The 18,220-nt window shown below is 55.4% G+C and overlaps 2 protein-coding genes across 5 annotated transcripts; one reads left to right on the top strand and one right to left on the bottom strand.

Annotated features, from left to right (window-relative positions):
- The first annotated feature begins 1,104 nt into the window (after positions 1-1,104).
- ZNF526 (zinc finger protein 526) lies at positions 1,105-8,062 on the top strand. 4 transcript variants are annotated; one of them, XM_044760323.2, is made up of 3 exons: positions 1,105-1,213; positions 2,979-3,079; positions 3,170-8,062. In XM_044760323.2, the coding sequence occupies exon 3, from the start codon at positions 3,187-3,189 to the stop codon at positions 5,191-5,193; it is 2,007 nt and encodes a 668-aa protein (XP_044616258.2). In that variant the 5' UTR covers positions 1,105-1,213; positions 2,979-3,079; positions 3,170-3,186; the 3' UTR covers positions 5,194-8,062. The 4 variants fall into 4 exon arrangements, with proteins under 4 accessions (XP_044616258.2, XP_014723033.3, XP_070355226.1 ...); XM_014867547.3 differs by having other exon boundaries at positions 1,114-1,226; XM_070499126.1 differs by having other exon boundaries at positions 1,140-1,181.
- A 149-nt stretch (positions 8,063-8,211) lies between these two features.
- GSK3A (glycogen synthase kinase 3 alpha) lies at positions 8,212-18,013 on the bottom strand. Its single transcript, XM_014867548.3, has 11 exons — positions 17,576-18,013; positions 15,667-15,854; positions 14,208-14,291; positions 13,937-14,047; positions 12,170-12,300; positions 11,969-12,075; positions 10,950-11,047; positions 10,777-10,872; positions 10,169-10,355; positions 9,730-9,822; positions 8,212-8,890 (listed from the first exon to the last, which is right to left on the bottom strand). Exons 1-11 carry the CDS (start codon positions 17,856-17,858, stop codon positions 8,817-8,819), a joined length of 1,452 nt encoding a protein of 483 aa, XP_014723034.2. The 5' UTR covers positions 17,859-18,013; the 3' UTR covers positions 8,212-8,816.
- Between the last annotated feature and the right edge of the window lie 207 nt (positions 18,014-18,220).

The raw sequence follows: 18,220 nt of genomic DNA, 5'->3' as shown, positions 1-18,220 counted from the left end.
ATCTTATGTTAGAACTAATACCTCCTTCCTGACTGCAAAAGGCCCCTCCATCCCTGACTGTGCTTTTCCTGATGGCGTACATCACAACCCTCCCATTACAGTCAGACACCCCCTAACCAGAATCTTGAACAGCGCCACCATAACCCTTCCAATCTCTGCCCTCCAAGGTCACAGGGCCTCCCAATACCCCTTGTCTAACCTGCACCTACCAGTTTTACTCTGGCGCTTCGCTGTAGATGTTGATTGTCTGAGCGTCCCCCTCCCCCCACCAGCCGTGAGGCCTTGGGCGTGGCGGCTACCCTGTCCCCCACTTAGGTGACTCAAGATCACGGCCTGCACACCTGCCTTGAGATAGGTCCCCTCCCTGGACTTGTTCCCACCCCCGGAATTATCACCCCTTGGTGGAGGCGGGAGACCTGGGTCCCGCCTGGCACTGGCTCAGCACTGGCTCTGCTTGGACGGCAGCAGTGACCTCAGAAGAGGGCCTTCCTCTCTCTGATGGCAATTGTCACCGACTGAAGCCAGTCCTGGACTGGACACACAGTAGGAGCCCAATAAACGAATATCGTTAAATCAACCGAAGAGTGGGAGGGAAGGGAAAGCACTTTCTACAAACTATGAAGGACTATGTCAATGTTAGATGGGTTATAGTGAGCACTCACGGTGTATTAGGCCCTGTGCTGAGGACTTTTACGTGTTTGATTTGATCCAATCCCCTCAGCAGCCTTTGAGGTGGATGTGATTAAGCCCATTTGACACGGGAATAAAAGTGAGGCACGGAGAGGGGAAGTATCTCAAGTGTGTCTGGCTTCATAGCCTTTCGGAAGGTTCTCGGAAATGCTTATCTCTTCAGCTATGAAATGACACCTCTGTCAAGGTCTCCCGCAGCCCAGTCCACTCCTTAGGCCCTCGCTTTCTAACGACGCCCACTAGTCTCCACTTGGAGATTTTTGGTGTAGGAGTGGCCCGGGAGAACTGCGCAGGCGCTTCTCGGAGCCCGGAGCCCCGCCCACAGGGCACAGTTGTGTGCGTGGAGAAACTCGCGGAGCCCCGCCTGAGCGCCAACACGCAGGCGCAAGGGCGCGTGCGCTCCGCTCTAGGTTCTGATTGGCCGTCACTGTAAGGGCGCCGCCCAATGGGAGGCGTGGATAGTGAGGGGTCCCGCACGCCTGGAGGAGAGGGTCTGTGTCAAGAGCGGCGGGGGCTGCAGGAGGCAAGAGAGACGGGTGAGGGCGCCGCGGGGCGGGCCGGGGAAGAGAGCGCTGGGCTTACGGAGAGGGCGGAGGGAGAACGAAGGGGACACTGTGGGTCGAAGAGCTTTGGGGCCTTCGCTAGGGCGGGAGCGGCGCGGAGTGGAAGGAGAGCGCTCCTTCCTGTGTGCCCTGGAGCATTGATTGAGCTCACGCAGTGTGCAGGACCCTACCCTTGAGGTCACCGGGCCCCTGCCCCTTGCGAGGAGCTCTCAGGCTGCGGCGTTGATAACTCTGGTCGGAGAAATGGGATGTGTAGCGGGAAAGTTGACCCTAGTGTGTTCTTTCTTGGAAGGACTTACTGATCTCCTGTATGAAAAGCCCCCATCCCTCCCCCCAGTGATTCACAATCCAGGATTGGGAAGCGGGGAATGTAGGTGAGGAAAGTACAAATTTTAGGTCTCTCAGGCTACCTTCTAAAAGGACATGTACTGGGTGCCTACTTGGTGTAAACCTTACACCAGGCACTGGGCCTCACCCCAGGGGAGTTCTCTGGAGTGGGACTGTAAACAAGGAAAAACTGAGCGCTCAGGCCCCTGGTTGACTACTTCTAGGAAGATCGTTTCTTGAATGTCTGATGGGTACAGGACCCTGGCAACTCAAAAGTTAGTGAGAAAGTTGGAATAGGTAATTGAGGAAAGTTTAGCTCTTGCGCTTTTAGTGAATCATTTATTTAAGGAGCATCTATTGGACACCAGCTGAAAACAGGGCCCTGTGCTGGGCTGTGTTATTGTGGGGATTCACAGTCTAATAGGAGAGTTGGTCTGTTGGGAGAAGTGGAATGTGCACAGGGACAGTTAAACTCTCAGGGCCTCATTTCCTGGAGGGAGCATTATTCATTCACTGAATATCTACTGAGTGCCTATTGTGTGTTAAGCATTGTTTTTGGCAATGGAAATACATCAGTGATGAGCAGACTAAAATCCCTGCCCTCTGGGAGCTTAATATGAGCAACTTTTGTGTGCCAGGCTTTAAGCTGAACTCCACCTGCCCCGCCTGGGTTGGGTTGAGCCCACACATGTAGAAGGGGAAATAGGGCACATAGAGGGAAGTTCAAAAGTTAAAACCCCTGCCTCTGGTTGCTGATTTTGTGGATGACCCTGCAATGAATCAGAGCCGCCCCTGCCTGCGAATTCAGTCCAGAGAGGAACAGAGACTCTATCCCAAGTTCATGATATTTGCTATGGTAGAGGTGGCACAGGATACTATAGAAACCCTGAGGAGGAGGGAGTGGCCGCCACCCTGAGGATGTAGACTTGTTGTCACAAAGGAAATGCTGGATAGGAGTTGCTAGAGAAGAAGAGGAGAGAGCTTTCTTGGTTGAAGGAATAGCGACATCAAAAACTCAGGGTCCAAAACAGCATTTCTGAAGAACTACAAGTAATGGTTTTGTCTAACCTTTATCGAGTACCAGAGATGGACTTTGTGGTCAGTACTTCTTTTAGCCCCATTTCACAAGTGAGAAAACAGTCTCCGACAAAGTGGTAGAGCTTATATTCAAGCCAAGGGCAGTCTGATCGCAGGGCCTGTTCTCTGAGACACTTTGCTTTGCTGCATCTCTATGTGTACATGTAGGAGGAGAAAAGGTGCCTTGCAGAGAGGAGACTGCACAGGCAAAGGCCAAGAGGCCCAAAAAGACCTGTGTTCTTGGAAAGGGTGTGACTGGTCCTCTGGGTAAAGAGGGCAGCGTGAGAGGCCACACTGAGGAGGGCTGTCTCTCTCCTGCAGATGCCTGGCCACCATGGGGCACATGTCAGCTTCTGAGTCTCAGACTCATTGAAGACTGAGGCATAAACATTGGATCCAGACTCCTTGATTCATAGAGGCTGGTGAGTGACAGGATGGGCAGGGGAACTCCTGAGACATCCCTCCTCCCCTTGGGTTCCTGGTGTCTCACCAGCTCCCTCTTCTTTCTCCAGGCACTGCCTTCCCCACAATGGCAGAGGTGGTAGCTGAGGTGGCTGAGATACCAACACAGATGTCGCCAGGGGCAATGGAGATGTCAACACCAGTGTTAGGGGAGATCATAGAGATGTCAACAGAGGTGACTGAGATGACACCTGGGGAAGCCCTTGCCTCATCCCTCTTCTTCCAGCACCACCAGTTCATGTGTTCTGAGTGTGGCAGCCTCTACAATACACTGGAGGAAGTCCTCTCACACCAAGAGCAGCATGTGCCCACTGTCACAGAGGAGGAGGCACTGGCCACCCAGGACGCCGGCCTGGATCCAGAGCTAATGCCAGGCACTGAGGATGGGCCTTTCCAGTGCGGTGAGTGCAGCCAGCTCATCCTTTCCCCCAGCGAGCTCCTGGCCCACCAGGATGCCCACCTCCGGGAATCTGCAAGCCAGATCCAGTACCAGTGTGGGGACTGTCAGGAGCTCTTCCCCTCGCCTGAGCTGTGGGTGGCTCATCGCAAGGCCCAGCACCTTTCTGCTGCAGCAGCCGAACCACCAGTGCCACTGCCTCTGCCTCCCCCAACACCGCCACCCCCACCTGCCTCTCCACTGGAAGTCAGGATGGAGCCCTATGAGTGTCCTGAGTGCTCTACCCTCTGTGCCACCCCTGAGGAGTTCTTGGAGCATCAAGGCACCCACTTTGACTCCCTAGAGAAGGAAGAGTGCAATGGGCTAGAGGAGGAAGAAGATGAAGAGGATGATGAAGATGATGAAGAGACAGAGGACGAGGAGGCAGTGGCAGAGGGTGGTAGTGATGCTATGGGAGGCAACAAGTCCACAGCCAGCCGGGCCCAGAGCTGTGGGGATTGTCCTCAACACTGGACCTCAGCAGGGGCACGCCGGCGACACCGGCGCGCATCCCGGGGCCCAGCATCAGCAGCCCATCCCTTTCACTGCAGCCAGTGCCAGCGCAGCTTCAGCTCAGCAAACCGGCTGCTGGCTCACGGGCGGGCCCATGTTGGTGGCACACACGAGTGTACAACCTGCTCCAAGGTCTTCAAGAAAGCAGCCTCACTGGAGCAGCACCTGCGGCTGCACCGCGGTGAAGCCCGCTACCTTTGCGTGGACTGTGGCCGTGGCTTCAGCACAGAACTCACGTTGGTGGCCCACCGGCGGGCCCACACTGCCAACCCATTGCATCGCTGCCGCTGCGGCAAGACCTTCAGCAACATGACCAAGTTCCTCTACCACCGGCGCACCCATGCCGGCAAGAGCGGGGCGCCCCCCACGGCGACAGCCTCCCCAACTCCAGCAGAGCCCACACCCCCACCGCCGCCCCCTCCCCCACCAGCCCAGCTGCCCTGCCCACAGTGCGCCAAGTCCTTTGCCTCAGCCTCCCGGCTTTCCCGGCACCGGCGCGCAGTCCATGGGCCCCCCGAACGGCGGCACCGCTGTGGTGTTTGTGGCAAGGGCTTCAAGAAGCTGGTCCACGTGCGCAACCACCTGCGGACACACACCGGCGAGAGGCCCTTCCAGTGCCACTCGTGTGGCAAGACCTTTGCTTCTCTGGCCAATCTCAGCCGCCACCAGCTGACCCACACAGGCGTGCGTCCCTACCAATGCCTGGACTGTGGCAAGCGCTTCACACAGAGCTCCAACCTACAGCAGCACCGGAGGCTGCACCTGCGGCCAGTCGCCTTCGCCCGCGCACCCCGCCTCCCCATCACTGGTCTCTACAATAAGAGCCCCTACTACTGCGGGACCTGCGGCCGCTGGTTCCGTGCCATGGCGGGCCTGCGGCTGCATCAGCGGGTCCATGCCCGAGCACGAATGATGACACTGCAGCCACCCAGATCACCGCCTCCCGCCCCACCCCCACCCCCCGAGCCTCAGCAGACTATCATGTGCACGGAGCTCGGGGAGACCATCGCCATCATTGAGACGTCCCAGCCACTGGCACTTGAGGACACGCTGCAGCTGTGCCAGGCGGCATTGGGAGCCAGTGAAGCGAGCGGGCTGTTGCAGTTGGACACGACCTTCGTGTGACCCAGCTGAAGAGCAACAATAAAAAAGTTTGGTTGCAACAGCAAGTATGGGCACCTCTGGGGAAAAAGGGGACCACTCCATGGCAAGCCTCTGCAGTGCCCGCCAGGTGCCAGCATCCACCCTGACCTCTTACCCACTGACTCCTCAGAACAGCCCCGCCAGGTTTCTCTTGTCACCTTCCTCTGCCTGAGGGAAAACTGAAGGTCTGAAATGCAATATGATCTATCCAGGTTACCCTGCTGCATTGCAAAGTAGGGTTTGCCAAGGCTCTTTGCTCTCATCATTTTCATGCCCAGCAACATCAGGTAACCTTTCCTGAGCCCCAGCTGTGTGCCAGGTCTGTGCTGGGCACTGTCACATACCTCTTCAGGTCTTTGCTTGTCCCTTGGCCCTAGCCTTCCCTGGACTCTGGGCACCCAGGACTTGGCTCCGCCTGGTGGAAGAAGGCACTTGACCTCTCTGGGCTTCCGTAATCTCACTTTTGACAATGTGGAAGGAAAACTACAGGTACCCAGGTGCTCAGCTGCAGACTGGGTGATGCTGGAGACCCAGGAACGAGTCAAACACGGGCTCTGCCCCAGGAAGCACACAGTGGGGTAGGACAAACCCAAGTACAGATGGCCTTGCTCTCTATTGTGTCTCATTGATTCATTCAGCCTGGGTGTCCTAAGGCCTACCTCCTGTGTGCTGAGTGATGCTGGGGGCCAGAGATATCAGGCCTCTGCTCCTGGGGAGACAGACAGATCTCAGCCCCAGATCCTCAGGGCTACAGTGGGGATGTGCAGGGCCAGTGGGATCCTGGAGCAGGCAACAGGCCTCCATGGTGGGAGATGAGGAGTCAGAGACTTCCTAGAGGAGATAGTCCTTGAAGAAAAGGTAGGAATCTGCTAGTGGAAGAGGAAGAGAACATTTCAGGCAGACAGCACTGCAAGGATGGTGGGTTCTTGGTATACTTGGAGACTGTCCAGTTATTCACAGCTACAGTGAAGCCGACATTTGACTGCCTAGCCGTGGCAGGCACCACAGTTAGCACTAGACATGTATTATGATCCCAGCGGGTCTATGAGGTGACCTCAGTATCATCCCTGTTGTAAAGATGAGAAAACAGGATCAGAGACTGGCCCGGGGTCTCACAGCTAGGCAGTGGCCTTGCTGAGATTTGAATCCAAGCTTCAGCCACGTCTGTAACCAGTGCTGTTCAGTGATTGTTCCCTGAAACCCATGCAGGGGCCAGGGGCTCAGAGGAGGATTCATTGTAACTGGAGGAAGTGAGCTGGTGTAACAGAACAGTTGGGGTTTGATGGGGCCACAAAAGATCAAAGGCCTTGGTGACAGGAAGGGATCCTCAACCTTTCCAAAGATTACCTGGGGTGACAATCCTTCCCTCTAAATGGAAGCAGGTGATTTATGACAGGTCAGAGGGGGAGGCTCCTCCCAGGCCTCTGCAGACTAAGGTGCTTAATGCAGGTGAGGCAAAACAAGGCTGGGCAGAGGAGGGGCCATGAGGCAGGGAAGGAGGGAGGCCTAGACCTGGGAAGGCCTTGAAAGCCAGGTTAAGAATTTGGGGTGTGTGGGAGAGGGGGGATGGGAGAGTCATAAGTTGGGGTTAGGGCTCCCTGGTGTCATGGTTGGGTAAGGGGGAGGCTGAAGATGGTCCAGGAGGGAGAAGATGGGGCCAGAACTAGGCAGAGGCCATGGCGGTGGGAGGAGGGGGAGGGCCACCTTCTGATCTCATGGCCGACTAGACATGAACAGCAGGAAGAGGGTCCCCACAAGCCCAAGGTCTGCCCCTTGCCCAGACCAGCCCTTCTCCGCTCATCTGGTCTACTTGCTCTATGTATTCATCTTATGAACGATGTGCTGCCCTCATGGTGTTGAGCAGGGAGGGCTTGGGTTTCTTCTGGGCTGTATACAGATGCCCCTGGGGCTGGCCTCAGCAGACTGAAGAGCCCAGGTGCCACAGGAACAGTCCCTGAACTCCCTCTGGGACATGTTCAAAACTCCTCTCCCTTTTTCTTAACAAGTGGAATCCAGCAGAAGACATGTCAGTTGCTCCTTCCCAGGCCCCCTTCCATTTTTGGGGCCTCCTGCTCTCACGTACCATTGGCATCATGTGGAAGAGATGCCATTTCCCTTTGAACATGGCCCTACCATGTTTTCAAAGCAAGGAGAAAAGCCAGGCCAACCTTACCAGGGTTGTCGCTTCCCAGCATCCCTAAGAAGTGGGCCAGGTAGGTGCCCTGTTTAAGGCAGAAATGAAGGCAGGGGCCGACCCCGTGGCCAAGTGATTAAGTTCGCGTGCTCCGCTTCAGCAGCCCAGGGTTTTGCAGGTTCAGATCCTAGGTACTGAGCTAGCACTGCTCATCAAGCCATGCTGAGGCGGCATCCTACATAGAACTAGAAGGACCCACAACTAGAATATACAACTACATACTGGGGGCTTCAGGGAGAAGGGGGGAAGAAAGGAAGATTGGCAACAGGTGTTAGCTCAGGGCCAATCTAAAAAAAAAAAAAAATGAAGGCATGGGGATCTACTAGGGTTCACAGATGGCTCCTCTGCCTCCTTCCCTGCCACTAAGGCTGTTTTGGCCTGAGTGACCCCTCATCATCCTGTGTCCCCTTGAAGCAGTAGGTAGCTCAGGCTATGAGACAGAGAGCCCTTTGTTCAAGTCTTCACTCTGCCATTTGCTCTGTGGCCTTGACCTCTCTGGTCCCCAGTTCTCTCACTTATCACCTGGGGATGACAGTGCCTCCCTCTCTAGGCAGGAGGAGATGATCTGTGCTGGGTCTGGGGACAAGCTCCACCCAGGCCTCTGCAGTAGCTACACTGCACGTGCAGAGGAGAGCTGAGGCGCAGGAAGGTTGGGCACCTGAGCCAGGGCTGGGACTCAGGTCTCTGACAGCCTAGCTTGGGTTCACTCTACCCTGTTCCCTTGCCTGAGATGCAGCCCACTCCTATCCCAGGACAGGCCCCCAGGCACCTCCCTCACCTCTGGAAACAGGTAGCCAGACAGGAAGCAGGTTTTCATGCCAATAATTTATTGAACGGAGGTCTGTACACAGGCAAACCTTACTGTGGAAACTAAGACATCAGGAGCTCCCCCACTCCCCCAGCCCTCCAGGGTGGGGAGAGGAGGGAGGAGACCTTAGGGGCAGAGGACAGGAGAGGGGACACTGCTGTAGGAGGGGGAGGGGCGAGGTTGGACGGTGCGAATCGACGTTTTCTTTAAGAAAAAAATTATAACAATCTATTTACACCCGGGGGCCAGGAAAGGGAAGAGGAGATGGGCTGGTCTGGTTCTATTTACAAGGGACACAGGAGGGGAGGGAGGTTGGAGGAGGTGGAGGCCTGGGGGGAGTGGAGGGGGCCAACAGGCTAGGAGGTCCCTATGCCCCCAACCCCTGTCCTTCCTTCTCTTCCCTCCCCACAACCAGTTAAAATCCTCTTAAAAAGCCCACCACAGGGGTGAGGCTAGTGAGGGAGGGACTGGAGGTGGGGACAGGGACTCATTTACCTCTGCCCTCTAGTCTCGGGGCCGGCCAGGGCAGGAGCTTGATGGGCTATGGCCCCCCTTCCCAGCCTCACTTGGGGCTCCCAGATGGAAGGGTAGTTGGCGGGGCCCTCAGGAAGAGTTAGTGAGGGGAGCTGTGGCTTCGGTCGACGGCCAGTCGGAGGTGGTCTGAGCCTCATTTAAAGCTGAGGGCGGAGGATGGAGCAAACTATTAGCTTTTGCCTTTTAGACCCGCCCACCCCCAAGAACAGGAAGTCAGTATGAGATGCTACATTAGAAATCGAAAGCTGTCACTTTAGGTCCCGGGGTTGCAGACTCAAATGCCAAAGGACCAAGTTGGGCACTGAGTGACTCATACCAGGGAGCCAGGCCCCACAGAAAAGGTGCAGCCGGAACCCGCTGCAGCTGACAAGACTGCCCTGAGGAAGGGCAGGCCCACTGCTGCCCAGTCTGATTTTCTTCCCCAAGAGAAACAGGAAATCTTGATTTGTACATGAGATGGCCCCAGTTTTTAAATGTGGACAACAACTTCTTGTTTTGTTTGTGCAAACCAAACATATATGTCTTTGGTTTTCCAGTTAGCATTTAAACACAAATATAGGCAATAATGCCCTACAAAGGAGGCCATTCACATGTTGTAAATATGCTTTCTATACTATCAAAAGATCAACAATTTTGGGGCCGGCCTGGTGGTGCAGTGGTTAAGTGCGCACATTCCGCTTCAGCGGCTCGTGGTTCGCTGGTTCGGATCCTGGGTGTGGACATGGCACTGCTTGGCAAGCCATGCTGTGGTAGGCGTCCCACATATAAAGTAGAGGAAGATGGGCAAGGATGTTAGCTCAGGGCCAGACTTCCTCAGCAAAAAGAGGATTGGCAGCAGTTAGCTCAGGGCTAATCTTCCTCAAAAAAAAAAAAGATCAACAATTTTGAAATACCTGCGGGAAACTCAGGGGCTGTGAGAACAGGCCCACCCCCTAGGCTGAGACATGCTGCTTTGACCTGCAGCAAATGGCCCCCAACTTACCTTGTGAGGATGGAGTGAGTGTGGCAGTGCCCGCCGGGGACCTCAAGTGAGGAGGGATGAGAATGGCGTTGAGAGATGGCTGGATGGAGAGTTCTAGAAACAGGAATGGACATGCCCAATCAGGGGGCAGGGCATCTGGAGACCCAGTTGGCGTTAGAAAGGGGCACCAAATGGGGACCCAGCTCTTGGCAAGGCCAGTTGTTTGTAGACACATGTAGCCAGTGAATGCTTTAAATGAAAAACTAGAAAGAGCCTTGCACAGGAGATTGCAGAGTGTGTGAATCAGGTTTGGGTCTCCCTGAATTAGGGGGCATCTCCTGAGTCCCAGGCCTTCCTTATAACCCACCCTCAGTTCCCCACTCCTGTCTTCAACACCAAGGTCTTCTCCACAACCTTTGGCTGCCCCTCCAGCTCCCCAGATCCCAGGCTGTGCCCTCACCGCCAGGACTGAAATTGAAGAGGGGGGGTAGCGGGCGGTTGTTGGGGAGCTGGGTTCCGGGACATCGCAGTTCATCAAAGAAGCTGTGGGCACAGGCTTCCAGCGGGGAGAGCCTCGAGGACGGTGTGTACTCCAGCAGGCTAGAGCAGAGCGCGATGGCCTCAGGCGGCGTTCGAGATTTAAACACCTGGGGGGAAGCAGGGGCACAGGGTCATGAGGGCAAGATGCCCCAGGCACTGGCGTACTACTCCTGCACCTCACTGCCGCAGTGCCCACAGCAAATACGACTGCCAGCTTCCCATGAACCCACCTTCCAAATGAGGAAACTGAGGTACCACCTCGAAGGGGGGTCAGTCTCTATCAGGTGAGCAGCCCACCCAGGTCATCACTTAGCTCTGCTGTGAGCCTGTTTCCCCACCATAAAAATGGGACTTTTAAATTTACTGTGGATCCTGAACTTTTAGAGTATAAGAAATTCCACAAACTTTGAAATCTGATGAAAGTTACTGACCCGCTCCCAAGCCATGACTCTGTAGCCAGGTCCCCAGACCAGCTGGCCTCCAGTGAGGACCTCAGCCATGCTGCCTGAGCCCCCAGCCCTGCCCCACCTTTGTCCAGGGGTGAGCTTTAATCTGAGGGAACTTGAACTCCGTGTAGTTGGGGTTCATCTCTCGGATCTGTTCCCGGGTTGGTGTTCCCAGCACCTGTAGGGAAAGGGAGGGGTCTGAGGCAAGGCCCCTTCCCTGAGCCCCACCCCTGCCCACCCTGGCCCTGCCCTCACCTTGATGATCTCCACCAGCTGGTCTACCCCACTGTCCCCAGGGAAGATGGGCTGGCCCAGGAGGAGCTCAGCCAGTACACAGCCAGCTGACCACACATCTGAAGGGGGATGGGGGAGGGTCAGGGTGAGGCGAGCAGGGCTACCATGCCCATTCCCTCACCAACACTTCCACTCCTCGTGGTCATCCTGAGAAGTGCCAGGAGCCCCATTTTCTCGGCTCAGAGAGGAAGCGCCAAGGTCATACACAGTTTAGGAACACTGGAGCCTGACTGAACCTCCAGGTCTGCCTGACTGTGCCTCACTCTCCAATCTTTGTGTTTCCAGCCCTCACTGCCTCTCTCTGCTCAGCGACCCCAGCAAGCCCTTTCTCTGCCTCTAGCCTGGAGGGCAGACCAACAGGCCTAGAACAGGCACTTGTGTTCACAAAGCCTTAAGTCCTGGGCTGCCTTACTCACTTTCTAGCCTCTGGCCTGCCCATGGGAACAGCTGCAGCCTAGTAGTCTCACCCCATCCTGGTCTGTACTTGACCCCCAAGGCACAAGTTCACACCTAGGGACCACACACTTTCCTCAAACTGCTGACGAGTGTTCTCTTTCAAACCTTTCCACACTCTCTCCTCATGCCTGGAAGGTGGCACTGTCATCCCTACCAACAGGGAAGGACAGAGAGGCCCTGTGAGCAGGTCACACCCTCATGGTGGCACAGCCTTACCTCGATTCCCCCAAGGTCATTGTCACAGCCCTCCCCACCCCACCCCAGCTAAGAAAAGAGGGCTGACTAGGAGGTTCCAGAGCCGGTATGGACTCTGGAGGCAGGTCAGCTTTCAAAGCCCAGTCCTGCCCCGTCCCAGCAGTGCAACTGCGGGCAGCGTACAACAACATGGCCCTCCTAAGTTTGTGAGGACTGGATTAAAGAATGGATGTTAAGCTTTTATCACTGAGCCTGGCAGACACACACAGACAGAATTAAAAAACTGCCATGACTGCCACTCCCTATCTCCACCCTCCCCTAAGTCTGACCGATGGATGAGGTGTAATCAGTGGCTCCGAAGATCAGCTCCGGGGCCCGGTAGTAGCGAGAACAGATGTAGGACACGTTGGGCTCCCCCCGGACCAACTGTTTTGCACTGTGAGAAGAGATGGGCAGGAGTAAACACAAAGCAAGAGTCCAGGTCCCTCCTCGCCCCTTCAGCCACCACACAAACCCCAGGCCAGGCCTACCTGCCAAAATCGCAGAGCTTGAGGACAGCAGTGTCGGGGTCCACCAGCAGGTTCTGAGGCTTGATGTCACGGTGACACACACCTTGGGAGTGGATGTAGGCCAAGCTCCGGAAGAGCTGGTACATGTACACCTGGGGCAGGCAGGGACAGCAGAACTCCAGCCCAGCTCTCCCCCAGAGCACGCCACTGCTCCACCCTCTGGCCTGAAGAGCCCTTCCAGGCCCACTCTCCCAGACTTGAAAACTCTTCTGCTGCCCCCTGGTTCTCCAGCTTTAATATGCACCAGAACCACATGGTGGCCTTATTAAAACAGGGACTGTTGGGCCTACTCCCAGAGTTTCTGATTCAGCAAGTTCAGGATGGGGCATCTGCAACAAGCCCCCCAGTGCTGGTGCTGGTCCACAGTTTGAGAACTACTGCTTCGATCACACACCTCAGCAAAAGCCTGATAAATAAGACAGGGACCTCAGGAAGGCCTGTTTTAAAGTAGGGTGGGGAGCCAGGCACTCAGTTCCCCCCTCACCAAAACCACTGGCTATAGAAAGGGCTCAGCCTCCTTCACCCACCAGTCAAAACCACCCTGCCCCCTCCAGCTGGATTTTCCTGTCACTCTCCCTCCCGCTGACTAGAATATAAGTGCCAAGAGGGCAGGGATCTTGGTGTTTTCATCACTGCCACATCCCCCAGGGCTTAGATCAGTGCCTGGCACGTAATAACTGCTCAGGGCTGCTTCCTGGGCCCCCTCCTCTGTTCACGCTGCCCTTGGCCAGAGATGTCACTTCCTCACCCTGCACCTGGTCTCCTCCTAGAAGCCTTCCTTGATCCTGCTCACTCCCAAAGCAGGCAGGGCTGGGGCCTCCTGTTTCCTGAATTCCCTGTGCTCCTCCTACTATGGCAGGTGTTAGTAGTTTTCTAGTTCTCTGTGATGATACCTGTCTACCCTGCTCAACTGAGAGCTTTGGGAGCAAGGCCTAGGTCTCAGTCAGCTAGGCCTCTGCAGCTGCTCAGGGCTGGGCCCCGCACACAGGCAGCCACAGGACAGATTCACCAAACCAGAGAACCCCCTCCCAAGAGATGAGGTCCCACAGCACCAACCACTGGTAGAGCCCTGTGGCTCGCCTAGACTTAGGGTGCGTAAAGCTGTAGGAGGAGCAGCTGGGCCCCAAGCAACCTCCAGCAAACCTGAACCCACCCACCCACCTCCTCCCAATGAAGCAGGCTGCTCCAGCCTCTGTTCTCCACACCATCCCTAGGCTCATTTATTCATTCATTCAAATACCTCCTGAGGGACAGTAACACCCAGGGCACAGCACCAGGCACTGGAGAATGAACCTGCACAGATGGTGGATGAAGATATGTGCTTTCCTGGCTCTGTGGACACTAACCTTCCTCCACTCCTGCCTCCTTTCCACCCCTCTCTGCCAAGGCTCAGAAGGCCAAGACTGACCTCAATATCTCCTCATCTGTGGTCTCAGTCCCACTCCCTGATTCTGAGCTAAGCCCACCAACACTACTAGCACCACTGGGCTCCCAGTGGACTCAAGCAGGTACCTTGAAGCCTCCCCAGCCCCCATTAGCCCACCTCCGAGATTCAGTCAGGCCTCAGGCAGGGCTGCCCTGCATTTGGGTATGGGGACAAGGGCAGGGAACATGAGGCCCCCAAAGATCAACGGAAACTTGGAGGATGAGGGAACCTGCAGAAGGCAGGAGGGTCGGGAGCCCCTGGCTTTGTGGGCTTGGGCCCCAGCAGCCTGCCTGCCTGCCCACCTTGACATAGATGATAGGGATGGTCAACTTGGCCTTGGTGAAATGACGGGCCACCCGGTACACCGTCTCGGGCACATATTCCAGCACCAGATTTAGGTAAAGCTCATCTTTCTGCAGAGAGCAAAGGAGAGGTGTGAGGCAGTGAGAAAAAGGCGAGGAAGCGGGGAGGGAAGGTTTGTGGGGAATAATGGGGGAGGACTGGCAATCACGAGAAAGGCAGGGAGGAACTGGTGAGTCAAGGTAGAGGACTCCCCTACACCCAAGAGCTCACCTTCTCCCCACTGGAGTAGAAAAAGTATCTCAGCCTCACAATATTGCAGTGGTCCAGCTTACGCATAATCTGCAGCTCTCGGTTCTTGGAGGCAAAGGAAGAAAGCCTCAGAAAACAACCAATTCTCTCTGCCTCCTCTTCCTAGCACCCCTCACCACAGCCCTTCTCCCCCATTCCTGCCGACAGAGTCAGGCAGCTACTCCCTGGGTCCCCCTTCTGGGGAAGCCCCCAATTCCTCACGCCCAACCCAGTCCCCTCAGAGAAAAGCTAGAGGTCTATAGGCTAAACCTCAACCACACATGTGCTGTCTTCAGCCCACTTTTAAAAAATGTTCGATTTACTGCTGATATTTGAAAATCAAATGACATCACACACAAATCCAGTTTTCCAGCTTCTCTTGAAAAATCAGATGATGAGGCCACATGAGGCACAGTGACAACAGACAAGTAGTGGCCATCCAGTTCACCTGGGTCCCCACTCTTCCTTATTGCTTCCCCTAGAGGCATCTGGGCCCTTGAACCGTGGCTTGGATTCTGAGTCCCAAACTCCAGGCTTCCAATTCTCATCTTCCCAAAAGATGAGATCCAGCCTCAGCCTCTTCCCAGAAAGCCCGGTCTCAGCATTCTCTCCTATTCTGTTTCCCTCCGGGGTCTCAGAACTCCCCACCCTCAGATCCCTCTCACTTCTGGGACTCAACAGAATCAAATTCTGACCAACACCCAGAGCCCCTCCTTCCCAAGAATACTTACTGCCAAGACCCAGGCCCTGACCTGGTTCCCTCCCAGCGTAGGCTCAGTTCTGCTACATCCAGACTAACCTAAAATGCCAGTCCTTCAAACACCAATTATATCACAACTTCCACCTCCTCCATCTCCTTCTAGTTTCCTGGGCCTCCACTAGCTCATAGGGCACCCCTTCCTCCAGGGACAAAGCCCCACACTAAGGCACATGGTTTGTTGAGCGCTGGCAGGCTGGATCTCACCCTGCACTTGCCAAGTACCTGGGCAGAGCTCAATCTTGCAAACATACTCATCAGCCCCATCAGCTTCCTTTCTCCCCTGGGCAGGAGTCTAACTTAGTGGTTGCGGTGAAGGGCTGGGGAATCAGAGGTCATATTCTAGTCTTGACTTCGGGCAATTCTCTTATCTGAGTCTTAGTTTCTAGCTCATGCTTACTTATAATGGGAATAACTTATAATGGAAATACCCTCAAAGAATCTTTATGTAAATTAAACAAGACCGGCCTACCAAGCATTTACACAAAGCAGAAGACCAATAAACATCAACTCTGGGCTCTCCTGGAACCCACATTCCCATCTTCCACACAACTCTCCGCTTTCTCCCTCCCCTGTGGCCCATGCTCAGATCCCCTGTGGCACCCCAAGTCCAGCACTCTTGCTGGGGCTCTCTCACCAGTCAGGCCCAGTCAAACCTCCTTGTCCCCATTCCCCCCAAGCTACCTTGAACCTCTTGTCCTGGAGAACCTTCTTGATGGCCACCAGTTCCCTGGTCTCTGCCAGCCGTGCCTGGTACACGACCCCAAATGAGCCATTGCCAATCACTTTGATGTCTGTGTAAGCCACCTCCTGGGAGCGGTCTGGGCCTTGGCCTAGAGTGGCTACCACTGTGGTCACCTTCCCGCTGTCACCTGGGAAACAAAGGGGACACGGGATCCATTGACTTTTCCCCTCTGGCCACCACCCCATCCTGGGGCTGTGGGAGGAAGGGGAATCTCTGAGAAAGCTCACTGGGCGCCTCTGTCCCTTCCTTGTCTTTGAGGACCAGCCCCCTTCCCCTCTTCCCTTCAGGAGAATCCTGCCTCCTCCCATATGAGAGGATACTGACACGTACACCTTTTGCCTTTCAAGGTTCGTCACACCTAATTTCCACTCCTAGTAAGCAGCAAACCACTGGTCCCTGTTGGTTTGAGGAGACAATGACATGCCCAGATGTTGAATCCATCCACTCACCTTACTCCCCTCTGGTCCCTCCTGACTGGGCAAAGCCTGACCTAGCCTCCTCCACTTAAAAAGCGGGAAACCCTGAGGTACTTCTACATTAGGAAAGCACTAATGTTCCTCACATCTCTGGGGATAGTGACCTCTAAGTCCTCCCCTGGTGGAACTGGTAACCTCACCACTGGTTTTAGGTGACAGAAATGAATGACTCCTCCTAGTATGAGTGCTAATACCCTGATGACTTTTTGGGGACCGTTAACCCTTACCCAAATACTCTGGGGTTAGAAAAGGCACTGACCTGGCCTCCTCATCTGTGTGGTCCAGAGACCAGACCCCTTCCTATATGTGGGTGGTCCCTAATGGGCAAGCCAATTGTGAGAATGGTGAACTTGACCTCTATTAACAGTAGGCTATCCCAGTCTCAGTCCTTTGAAGGAAAGCTAGAATTCCCAATTCCATTTTCTGAATGACAGCGAACTTTGGTGGCATTCTTAGGGGATGGTGACCCCTTTTCTTCAGAGAACTGATGAAAGGTTCCCCAAAGGAGTCACTGATGAATCAAATCCATTTTGAGGAGCCAGTGACACCTTCTTTTGGAGAGAGATAATCCTACATAACTATTTTTCCAGAGCCAATGATACCATACCTCAGAATAATGAAAGAGATATATAACCTCAGATTTCCGGTCTACAGGGAACTGTGACCCTCCCCAACCCCAACTCCATTTTTGAGAAAAAAGACCCACCAAGCCATATTTTTTAAAGAACAGTGACTATGGACTTGGTTTGAAGGGTATGCTGACTCCCAATCTGTCCTTATCTCTAAGAAGCAGCAACCATTAATTTCCACCATTGGGGGTACAGTTCTACATATCCTGGATGGTAATGATACTAGGCCTTGTGTTTTAAAAGAGAAGATGACCCAGGTAGCAAGTTTGGACAGCCCTGGCCCTGTTCTTCGGGGACACAGTAACCCCAAGTCCCCATTCTCTACAGAAAAGCAAATTCAGATCCCCCTTTTTGGCTGCTGGTGATGGTGATCTTATTCTTGTTCTCTTTGGGAACAATAACCCTTGAGCCACATTTGCAAGCAACGATGACCCCTGATCCTGTTCTCTGATGGATGGCAATGTCAGATCCCTGTTTTTAAGACTTAAGGACCCAAGACCTCGGTATTAGAAGAAGAGGAACCTGTGATCCCTACTTCTTTTAGAGTTAATAATTCTAATTCTAAACTCCAAGTGATGGTAACTCCCCAAATCCCTTTCTCTGGGATGGGGAGAGCTCACATCCCAGTTTTGGGAGGCACAGTGACCCCTAGCTCCTATCTGGGCATATGGAAGAATCTAATCGACGTTTGAGGGGCTTCAGAATCCTGATCTCCACCCCTCACGGGCGCCGCTAGTACTCACGGCCCAGCTTCACTCCGGGCGGCGGGAAGCTGGTGCCCGCGCCGGGGCCGCCGCTGCCTCCTCCGCCGCTGCCGCTGGGGCCACCTCCGGAGCTCGAGGCCCCCACGCCCCCACCCATGGCTCCGACTGACGCCTTCCCGCCGCCGCTGCCGCCCGGGCCGGAGGCCGAGCCTCCGGGGCCGCCGCCGCCGCCGCCGCCTCCGCCGCCTGGTTCCGCGAACGAACTGGTTCGCGCCCGGCCCGAGCCCCCAGGGCCGCCCCCCGAAGGCGCGCCGCCGCTCATGGCGCCGAGCGCTGGCCCAGGTCGTGGGGCTCGGGCTGCCCGGGCTGCCCAAGCCGCCGCCGCCGCCGCCTCCCCCGGGCTCCGGCCTCTTCCAGGCCGCGCCGCTCGGGCTCCGGCTCCGGCCCAGCGCCCGCCGCGGGGCACGCCGGGAGATGCAGTCCGCCTGCCCTCAGCGCCGCGGTCACCGCCCTCTGCCCGTACGGAGCGCCGCGAGGCACGCCGGGAAATGGAGTCCGCCAAAGCTTCAGAGTAAATCGCGGGGAGGATGCGTCGCGCTGCACGTCGGGAAATAGAGTCCTAAACAATAAGTCGACCAATTGTGCCCACAGCGGACCCTGAAGCACTTTGGGAAGCAGAATCAC

This window comes from Equus asinus, chromosome 26 (assembly GCF_041296235.1).
Source record: "Equus asinus isolate D_3611 breed Donkey chromosome 26, EquAss-T2T_v2, whole genome shotgun sequence".
In the NCBI taxonomy this organism is placed as follows: domain Eukaryota; kingdom Metazoa; phylum Chordata; class Mammalia; order Perissodactyla; family Equidae; genus Equus; species Equus asinus.
Note: the sequence above shows the minus strand (reverse complement) of the source record. Positions and strands in the feature narration are given on the sequence as shown.

Bases quoted from the DNA above. Each gene is read 5' to 3' on its own strand.
- GSK3A (XM_014867548.3), bottom strand. From the start codon at position 17,858: ATGAGCGGCGGCGCGCCTTCGGGGGGCGGCCCTGGGGGCTCGGGCCGG. The intron at 15,855-17,575 runs GTGAGTACTAGC...TTTGTTTCCCAG, and splicing joins GCCCGGAGTGAAGCTGGGCC to GTGACAGCGGGAAGGTGACC. The intron at 12,076-12,169 runs GTAGGCCTGGCC...CTCTTCTCACAG, and splicing joins AAGCTCTGCGATTTTGGCAG to TGCAAAACAGTTGGTCCGGG.
- ZNF526 (XM_070499125.1), top strand. From the start codon at position 1,136: ATGGGAGGCGTGGATAGTGAGGGGTCCCGCACGCCTGGAGGAGAGGGT. The intron at 1,227-3,169 runs GTGAGGGCGCCG...TTCTTTCTCCAG, and splicing joins GCAGGAGGCAAGAGAGACGG to GCACTGCCTTCCCCACAATG.